General features: G+C 41.5%; 1 protein-coding gene and 1 non-coding gene across 2 annotated transcripts; both read right to left on the reverse strand.

The window, feature by feature from the left end:
* Window positions 1–710: 710 nt before the first annotated feature.
* Lsm1 (LSM1 homolog, mRNA degradation associated) lies at window positions 711–10,579 on the reverse strand. Its single transcript, XM_027395366.2, has 4 exons — window positions 10,200–10,579; window positions 7,718–7,786; window positions 6,264–6,379; window positions 711–1,308 (listed from the first exon to the last, which is right to left on the reverse strand). Exons 1-4 carry the CDS (start codon window positions 10,243–10,245, stop codon window positions 1,138–1,140), a joined length of 402 nt encoding a protein of 133 aa, XP_027251167.1. The 5' UTR covers window positions 10,246–10,579; the 3' UTR covers window positions 711–1,137.
* LOC113833465 lies at window positions 5,933–6,036 on the reverse strand. The gene has a single exon (XR_003481156.1). It is a non-coding gene; the product is annotated as a U6 spliceosomal RNA (small nuclear RNA).
* Window positions 10,580–10,590: the final 11 nt, after the last annotated feature.

Raw genomic sequence — 10,590 nt, forward strand, 5'->3', positions numbered from 1 at the left:
TGAAGAATTAACATGCCAAATGGCTTACAGGCATCTGGGGCAGATTTTTTTAAACACCTGAAATCATAAACTAAGTATATTTCATATCAGAGTACCACTGTCCAAAAAAAAAAAAATCATAGAAAGGAAGTATCTGGGATAATTAAATTACTGAGACTCATTTTAATGCTGTTGCTTCATTCTGTCTGTTGTCTACTAAACCACACTGCTTTTGAAGGGTCATCTGTTACACTTACTAGGCAATCATTACTCTCCAACAATCAAGTCAACACAGTGGCGTCATTATGAATCAGTAGTTACTAAACACCACTTGTGGATTTTTTTTTTTTTTGGGGGGGGTGATCTAAGCAAAAGATGATCAAAACTTAAGTGTAAAGGACTTGGAAACCTAGCTAAATTAACAGAAATCTCTGAGAACAAAGCATATTATGAAGACATGAGAAATAGTTTGGAATAGCTGTGGGTAAAGCAGGGTTTAAGTTTTTTAAACAAGAGGCTTCTGCTGTAACTAGTTCCTTGAAAACTCCCCTCTCAATCTTGAAACTTGATCAGATATAAACATGAAAATGGGAACATGAACCAGCAAGATAGCATGAAAATGTCTTCCCAAGCAGCCAACTACTTGGAATTATGACGGCAGGGGATCCTAGCATATGGATACTCACACCTTTTGTCATTTCACCAGGGCAACTCCATTTTGTGAAATAATATGACATTATGGGATTCATTCTTTATTTACAAGTAAATGAAGCAATACCTTTTGAAAATAAATGTAAACTCTGAGATAAGAAAAGCAATATACAGACGTGACTTGTGTGAGGGCGGGTCATGCCACTGTTTCTTTAAACAATAAAGCCGGGCATGGTGAAGCACACTTATAATCCCACAAGTCAGAGGTCAGCCTGGTCTACATAGAGAGTTCTAGGTTAGCCAGGGCTAAATAACAAGACTGTTTGGAACAGAAAAGCAAAACAAAATATACAATGCTTTTGTAAAAAAAAAAAAAAAAAAAAAAAAAACACATGATTTCTTTATGTTGGCATATGTGAAAGAAGAAGATCACCTTTCACTTTTGACAGTCTTTGGTCAAATGTGTGATGTGACCAGGTGACAGCCCTTGCTCTCTAGAGCAGGGACTCAGTACTCATCCAGAGTATCTGCCCGAGGAATGGAGAGGCCTCGATCTTTAAGAGCCTGGACCTTCAGCTTCTCTGCCTCCAGTCTGGTCTGCTGCTCTACTCTCTGTTCTTCTAGGATCTCCTCAATAGATACTTGCTGGAGGGGCGTGTCGCTCTCTTTTTCCAAGTCCTGCAAAACAGGCAGGTTTGAACAACTTCCTGTGAAGTCCAGAATAGAAAACCTTCAGACAAACAGATTCCAGTAGGTAGCTTGGACTGCTTTTCATAACCATGATAAGGCTGAAATATCACTCTCCTGTAGACAGAGACAGGTACACACTACTACACAACATACACTACTCAGAATGTGCACATGGTTTGCTATCAGTGTGCACAGCAAAGGTTCTGGTAAAGTCCCATGTTAGTCAGGGTTAACTTGAATCCCTAGAAGCACATAAAGCTGGACACAGTAGTACACACCTATAATCCCAGTGCTTCTACAGGGAGATGGGAGAAACACAGCAGAATCTCTGGAAACTGGACAGCCAGCTAGCTTGGGGCACACAGTGGAAAGGACCCTATCTCAAACAAGGTACAATGAGCACTGATACCCAAGACCCTCCTTTGACCCCTTCATGTGCCTGCACTCACACCTCTAAGGCTGTTTACACAAAGTATCTAACTATACAGGACCCAGAAAAGTATTCAGGCCATGACAGCTACAGGGTTTCTCTATGTAGCCCTAGCTGTACTGGAACTCTCTGTAGACCAGGCTGTCCTTGAACTTACAGAGATCAACTTGCCTCTGCCTCCCACATGTTGGCGTTAAAGGCATGCGCCACCATGCCCAGATAAATTCTTTTAATAAAAATATTACGTAATTTCCCTTACTTCAAAACCACATGCACACTGTAGAAAATTTATAGTATTAGCAGACAACCTGAAATTTAAACATTATTCATAATTCTAGTATGGGACAACAATACTTGGTGAATATCACAAATTTTCAGGTGTAGGCTAGTCAATCTATCTGTTATCAGAGGTACTGAGTGTGTGTTTAGGTTTGGGACTGTGTTTTTAAGCTTTGTGTGTTTCAGTAAATGTGTGAAGGCCTACGGACAGCTCTGTGGAGTCTGTCCTCTCCTCCCATATTCTCTAGGGTTCTGGGAATTGAACTCTGTCAGACTTGCACAAGTGCTTTAAACCACCGAGCCATTTCACTGGCCTAGGAACCGTTTTGTTCCATGGTGCTGGCCAGAGCCCCGTGTATGCTAGCAAGTCCTCTACTGGTTCACTACATTGCCAGACCAGGTGCACATACTGACTTAAAATAAAAACAAACCCATAACGCAAACAGTGACTGTAAATTTTATTTTCATTTAACACTGTAATATTTGTCATAAACATTTAATAACCAATTTTGTAATGCAGAACTATAAACAAGCTTTACTAGCCACAGATTTTTATCATTCTTACAATGTATAGTATCATCTGTGTTTCTGTAACATGGAAAGCCGACAAAGTAGCAATATATTACTGGGCTCTCCCACTCCTCGAAGACGGGATCTTGGTCATACAGCAAAAGCTGTCTGTCCTAGAATTTACTACATAGCCCAGGCTGACCTCCACTTGTGAATTATGGGATCAGAGGTGTGCCACTAATCTTCTGTGTGACTCTTTTTTAAGACTTATTGTTTTATGTCTAGTCAGGGGTGTGTGCAGAGGCCAGACAAGGGTGTCATACCTTCTGGGGCTGGGAGTTACAGCAGTTATGAGCTCCCCTGTGTGGGTGCTGAAACTGAACATAGGTTCTCTACAAGAGCTAGAAGAGCAGTAAGTACTCAATACTGAGCCATCTTTCTAGTCCCTTTATAACTTCTGATGAGGAGGTTTGCAAAGACACTCATCAGAAAAACTGCAGATGTTTCAGTCTGGATAATAGCTGACACTTGCCTCCAAGGTCTCAGAGCTCAGCAGTTGTGGTATTAGAGGGAGGACTCTTACCAGGAGGTTAGAAGCCACACAAATTGCGTCAGTTCCCTGGGTTATCTGCTAAAAACTACATATAATCACCTAACCTTTTCCTCATAATCCTGGAGTGAAGAAAAGACAATGTTCTTGGCTCTCTGCATCCTGGACTATCCTGAGTATATCACTCACTGCACTATTCATGATGATCATGATTCAACTATCTTTCAAGAGTAAACTTTCTTAGGGCTGGAATCCTTCATTATCAAGAAGAATCCAGACACCTTTTTTTTTCTTTTTGGAATAAGGTCTTGCCCAGGCTAGCTAGAAACTTGTGACCTTCCTACCTCAGTTTCCTTAGTTCTAAGATTACAGGCATGTGCCACCATGGGGCACATTAGAGACTTCTTCAGCAATGCAATATTTCTCTAAACAGATCCTGTCTATGAGTTTTCTTGGGTTTTAGTACATAATTTCTTTGAACTGACTGACGACTGGCAATCATCCTTTTTCAAGAAGATTTTTTAAAAAATTGTATTATGTATACAGCCTTTTTGCTTACATGTATCCTACACACCAGAAGAGGGCACCAGATCTCACTATAAATGGTTATAAACCACCATGTGGTTGCTGGGAATTAAACTCAGGACCTCTGGAAGAGCAGCCAAGTGCTCTTAACCTCTGAGCCATCTCTCCAGCCCTTAAAGAAGTTTTTTTGTTTGTTTGTTTGTTTTTCCGAGACAGGGTTTCTTTGTGTAGCTTTGGAGCCTATCCTAGCACTTGCTCTGTAGACCAGGCTGGCCTCGAACTCACAGATCTACCTGCCTCTGCCTCCCGAGTGCTGGGATTAAAGGCGTGTGCCACCAACGCCCGGCTAAAGAAGATTTTTTAAAAAAAATACGTATGAATGCTTTACACCTATGTATGTATGTACACTGTGTGCATGCCTAGTGCCCACAAAAGGCATCAGAGCTCTTGGAAGTTACAGATGGCTGTAAGCCACTACGTAGGTGCTGGGAACTGAACCCAGTGCTCTGCCAGAGCAGCCAGTGCTCTTAACTGCTGAGCCATCTTTCTAGCCCCATCACAAGAAAATATTTAAAAACAATGAGACATGAATACATTTCACAGCAGTGTACGGGAAACAGGTGCATGTTTATGTATGAATGTGTACGTGGAGGCCAGAGGTTGACATAGGGTGCATTATCACTCTCTTATTTTTTCAGTCTCTCAGAGAACCTGGAAGATTTGGTTTCAGCTAGACTGGCTAGCCTCTGAACTCCCAGAATCTACCTGTTATCACCTCCCAGTGCTAGAGTTACAGCCTGTACCACCATGCCTGGTTGTTATGTAGGTACCTGGGAGGCAAACTCAGGTTTGCATGCTTGTGCAGCAAACATTTCCTCAGTGAGCCACTTTCCTAGTCTCCTATGCTGGGGATGGTCCGGTGCAGTCCAAGCTGACTTTAAACTCATTACACAGCTGAGTTAAGGCTGTTTCCAACGTGAAGTCTCTCAATCAAACTGTCCCTGACAGAATTTTCTCAAATTATTGTTAAAAGAAAAATAACTACATACTAAACTGCTCTACTCAGAAGATATTTGCTAACCACTGAGAAACTCTAAACACCAAGTAAGAAAACATCAAATGCAGGATTTTCTTGAAAATAGGTTTTCAGTCTTTAATTTCTTCATCTCTCGCCTTCTTTCTTTCCCCATCTTCTGTTGTGGTACTATACATGCTATCAAAGCAACATCCCTTGCCCAATTCTGAATTTCAACCAGTCTCACAGGGACTTTGATTTTCCTAGCAAACCCAGTAAGATTTGACAAAAAAAAAAAAAAAAAAAAAAAAAAATCTGAATACTTCAAACATATGTATGTATATAAAAAACACATATACATATAATCATCTGCTAATGTATACACACACAAATACACATAGTGAGATGTAATTTAACATTTCACTTACTATCTGGTCCTTCTGACACAAATATTCAGGTCCCTGCTCTCTGGTCATCCACTCTGAAACCTTAGACTGGCTTTGCCTATACCTATTATTTTCCTTTTTCCCCTTTAAAAGTCTATAAGATACTTTCCTTAAATGCTTCCAATTAACTTCATGCCATGAAAAGCTACTTGCAACCAATTATTTAATCTTATTATTTTTTAAAACTATTTATGTGTTGGGGACAGCATGTGCATATGAACATAGGTGTTCTGGTATCCCCTGGAGCTTGAGTTATAAGCAGTTGTGAGCCGGGAACCAAACTCAGGTTCTCAGTGAGAACAGTATGTGCTCTTAATCACCAAGTCATCTCTCCAACTCCTAACCAATTATTTAAATAATTAATATATCCAAACATGTAAATTTTCAGAGCGAGGCAAGGATTTTTACCATTGTGATATACTTCCAGCTTTAAATTATACTTTTATAAATCAGGACATATCGTTAAAATTTTCTAACTTTTTGTTATTAGACACTATTTAAAACTATACAAATGATCAGTGTATTTGTTCTTGTTTTATTCTTTTTTTGGGGGGTGGGTGGGGTCTGAAACAGGGTTTCTTTGTGTAGCCCCGCTGTCCTAGAACTATCTCTGTAGACTTAAACTCACAGAGAGCCACCTGCCTCTGCCTCCCAAGTACTGGGATTAAAGGTATGTTTCATTGCCTAGCTCTTTTAAAAGAGGGTGTTATTTTGGAGCCCAGGTTGGCTTGGAACTCACCATGTAGCACAGCTTAGCTTCAAACTAGAGGAGTTCCATTTACCATAACTTCCCAACTGCTGGGATTACAGACATGAGCCACCACACCCGGAAATACTGTTTGTTTCTTTCTAGATGAAAAAACATGGAACACTTAACAGATCTGTGTGTCATGCTTTCACAGGGGCCATGCTAATCTTTCTATTACTCCAGTATTAGTATATGTGCTATGAAAGCAAGCACCAGAAATATTGTTTTCTATCAGCTAAAGCCAACAATATTTTGCTAGCAAGATCAAATTTTTAAAAAGGCAAAAGGCAATGGAATGATGTTAACTACCTTTTGCAGTGTTGCTTTAGCAACTACAGCTTCCCTAACTGGTGGGTTCTTGTGAGAAGCCTGTTGAACTTGGGAAGAAGCCAGCTAGCATCAGTGCCCAGATCCACAGCAGCTTAACAGTTTTCACTTACTATTTCTCCTAGTAGGACCACATTTTCTCCTCTGACCACAAAAATCCCTCGAGGAATATCACCGTACTTTTTGCCCACATGAATGCGCTCCACAGTTTGATGCAGCACTAAGTTAGCTACAAGTACACAGAGAAGAAACATTCAATTATTTAGTTATTTTTAAATTCCACTGATTATAACCAACCATTTAGGAGAATTTGTTTTATTTTTATTTTTTGGCGGGAGGGGGGAGGGAAGGATCTCATTCTAGCCTCACTTGACCTGGAAATCATGATGGAATTCAGGCTGTCTCAAAATTTATGATGATTCTCCTGCCTCAATCTCTTATACACGCTGTGATTACAGGCAGAAAGCCACCATATGTTCAGTTTTAGGAGACATTCAAACAAGTAAAGAATATTTTCCATTATTTGTGCTAATGAATGAATGAATGAAGGCAGGAGTAAGTTACTTCTGTATTATTTAACTGCTAGTATCTCTAGAAAGATAGAAACAAATAGAAATCTTGAAAACCTGAGCCTAGACAACTGCCAAGATTAAAACTGTTTTTTTGTAAGTACAAACATACCTGGTAATCTCAATATTCACTATTTATCCCTTCAAAGCACTCAGTTGAATTTAACTTAAGATTGAGAACAATAACCTGTAGGAATATTTTTTCTTTCAATTAGTACTACTTGTTTTACTTGAAGTAAAACAAAAATTGATGTTTGTATTCTTTTTTTAATTTTGTTTTATGTTATGTACATTGGTATTTTGCCTGCATGTATGTCTGTGTGAGGGTGTTGTATCCCCTGGAACTGGAGTTATAGATAGTTGTGAGCTGCCATGTGGGTGCTGGGAATTGAACCTGGGTCCTCTGGAAGAACAGTCAGTGCTCCTAACCCCTAAGCCATCTCTCTAGCCCTGTGATGTTATCTTATTGTCTTGGTTTGAGATTGTTCTTGATCTGTTTCCAAAGGCTCATGGCTGGCTGTTTATTATTTTCTAAATTCCAGTGGTTTAGCTAAGTTTTTCCTCACATTCCAATCTGGTGATCTAACAGATGACCTATAAATGTTCAGTGTGAACTCAGAAGCATCTCATACCAAAGATTCTTACTTCAGAAAATGCAGACTACAAAATGAAAACTAACTCCCAAATCTGACATATTCGTATATGTAAACTATTGAGTTTATTGTCCCCCTCCCCCTTAACAGTTTCAGGAAATGGCTTCTACTCTATTTTCAGGGGACAGGGAGGGATGACCACAGGAAATGATTTGAAGACTAACCTTTTTTCTGTCATTTGGCTCCCTCTAATGGGGAAATAAAAACACTAGTGAAAATCAGTTTCAGTTCACTTTGCTGACACATGGGGAAAAGTTAAGAGTAAAAAGATGAGTAAATTTGAATATAAAATGACACCAAAAAAATTCAATGTTGAGTAAAGGGTGAGTTCATAACAATACATACCAAACTGATCGATGCTTCTTAGAAAACCTATAAGTGTCCTTCCATCTCGTAGCAGGACCAAGTGCTTTTCTGGGGAAAGGAGAAAAGATCTTTAAAACAAAAGCGACAGTTCCAGTGAGCTTATATGGTAACAATAAAAATTTAGTTACTAGCTGTTTAAGCTGGACCCTCTTCTAATGTTTTTAGGGTGGTGTTCGTTGTAAGACTTGGGAGGGAAGACTAGGGCAGGCTGGGATTTAGATGAGATCAGTGTTGGAAAGACTCAGTGGTAGAATTACGTCATGTGACAAATACAACAGAATAATATATAAGACAGCATGATAGTAGAATGAAGAACACACCAAAGTGGCTATACCAAGTGTGGAGGGGAGCTCTCTCTGAAGAGATAACTTTAGAGTGACAGTAAAGGATTAGAATAAGCCAGATATTAGAAAAGCATACAAGATTTTAACCACTCATTTCTTTAATGCTATGCATAAAGTACTTTTGTTTGTTGGTTTTTGTTCTGGCTGTCCTGAAAGTCATTCTGTAGACCAGGCTGGTCTCAAATTCAGAGATCGGCTGCCTCTGACTCCTGAGTGCTGGGATTAAAGGTGTGAGTCACCAATGCCCAGCATAAAGTACTTTCTATATGAAGAGAGGAGCTATGATTCTTCCCTAAGGAATTTATAGTCATATTAGGCTACAACTAATTATCACAATCAAGCAAATCTTACTTAAGAAAGAAACTACACCTATCCCAGTTGGACCTAGAAGGATAAATTTTGTCTATGAAAAGGGAAAGCAAAATGAAAAAAAAAATCTAATAAATAAAGCATACAGAGGAAAAGTAGTATATTAACATTTGTCTCAAAGTTAAAGGAAAGAACAGGAGTTAAAGTCAGAAAAGTATTAGAGGCAAGCTTTAACTTCAAAAGGAATAAGAAAACACTGAAGACTGGTACATGGAAAATAGGAGTTACGATGCTAAAATAGGTCTATAATGCCTACAGATTTAGAGAAAACAGACCAAACAGGCAGCTCTGACCACCTGATCTAGAAAACAGTAATGTCCAGAAAGATAAGGAAATTAGCAAGAACTAGTGTTAGAGAGACCAAGAAATCAATAGAGGGATGGTGAGAGGGCTCAGTGGTTAAGAGCACTGGCTGCTCTTACAAAGGACCCGGGTTCAATTCCCAGCACCCACATGGTGGCTCACAACCCCTATAACTCTAGTTCCAGGGGATGCTACTTCCTCTTTTGGTCTCCCCAGCAGCAGGCAAGCACAGAGTACACAGACATACATACTCATATACATCTTGTTTTTTTTCTTTAATGTTGCTTTTAAAATGCTGTGTGAAAGGCCGGACAGTGGTGATGCACACCTTTAATCCCAGCACTCGGGAGGCAGAGGCAGCTAGCCTGGTCTACAGAGGGAGTTCCAGCATAGCCAGTGATATTACAGATAAATCCTGTCTCAAAAAAACAAAACAACAAGAAAAAGCTGTTTGAGGAACCAGGTAAGAATTTAGGGGTAAAAATTAAAGTGTGGGCTGGAGAGATGGCTCAAATGAGCACATGTTACCCTTACAGAGGATGAGTTCGGTTACTAGCACCCACACTGTGGCTCTCAACTGTCCTTAACTCCAGTTCCAGGTTGGGCAGTGGTGGTGTATGTCTTTAATTCCAGCACTTGGGAGGCAGAGGCAGGCAGATCTCTGTGAGTTGGAGACCAGCCTGGTCTACAGAGTGTGTTCCAGGACAGCCCCCAAAGCCACAGAGAAACCCTGTCTCAAAACAAACAAACAAACAAAAAACAACTCCAATTCCAGAGGATTTGATGAAGAAAAGGGTATCTGACTTCGTGGATACCAGGCACGCACACGGTGCACGTACATGCAAGACATGCAAATATAAACAATAAAAATCCTTAAAAGAAATTGTATCCTCTTGGTTTATACAGAACTGACCTATTTTCAGGAAAAGCAAAGCTGTCGAACAGAAAAAAAGTAAGTCTGAAGAGACTTCGCCTTTCTAAAAAAGTCAGTTATTACAGCTGACACCTGCCCCACTTTAATCTGAAAGCGCTAACGACCCTCATAGAAAAAGAAGGTTGCAAGGGGCTACACAACAGAAAACCTGCGCTGACTGCTAATTAAATTCAACTGCTGCCGTCTTAACATTTTCGGGTTTTGGTGGGTCCTCCTAGAAGCACTCAACCATCTGCCGTCAAGTATAACTTGCAGGAAAGGCAGGGTACACGAAGGAAGTCGCCTGGGTCACTTCACAGTTCGCACGTCGGATGCTGCGCCCCTCGGAAGGAGTTCCACAGGGTGAGGGTCCCCAGTCCAGGGGCAGGGGAGGCAGGTTAGGGATGGGCTCCGAGGCTGTGAAGGCAGACCAGCCCGCCGGGGCCAGGGCTCACTCTCGAAGCTCCGTCTCGAGGGGAGCCCTCTCGAGGAAAGGTCCCACACCAGGCTTCCCCCGGGGAGAGGTACTCACTGTCGATGTCCTCGATGAGGCTGGCGGTGCCGGGCATATAGTTCATTTTGAGCTCAGGCAAGGCTGCCCTGGACAGCCACGGTGGGCGAGGGCATCCAGTCGCCCGTCGGCGGGACACGGACGGGAACCCGCCGCTCACCTGCAACTCAATTGCCGCTAGTCGCCGGAAGCGCTTTCAAGTTACCCCACCCACTTCCGGTATCGCCTGTCCGTCCACAGAAAGAGGCGTGCCGGGCGAGCGGTGGTGGGCAGCGTCTCTTCCTCTCGGGGCAGTGAAGTGGAGTCCAGATCGACTGGACGGAGGGCGGGGAGACAGGCGTTTCCCCCGCGCGTCACGAGTACCGTGTCTCTCCGCTTTCCTGCTCCGAGCCCCAGAGTGAGGGGTACGCTC

This window comes from Cricetulus griseus, assembly GCF_003668045.3.
Source record: "Cricetulus griseus strain 17A/GY chromosome 1 unlocalized genomic scaffold, alternate assembly CriGri-PICRH-1.0 chr1_1, whole genome shotgun sequence".
NCBI classification, from domain to species: Eukaryota; Metazoa; Chordata; class Mammalia; order Rodentia; family Cricetidae; genus Cricetulus; species Cricetulus griseus.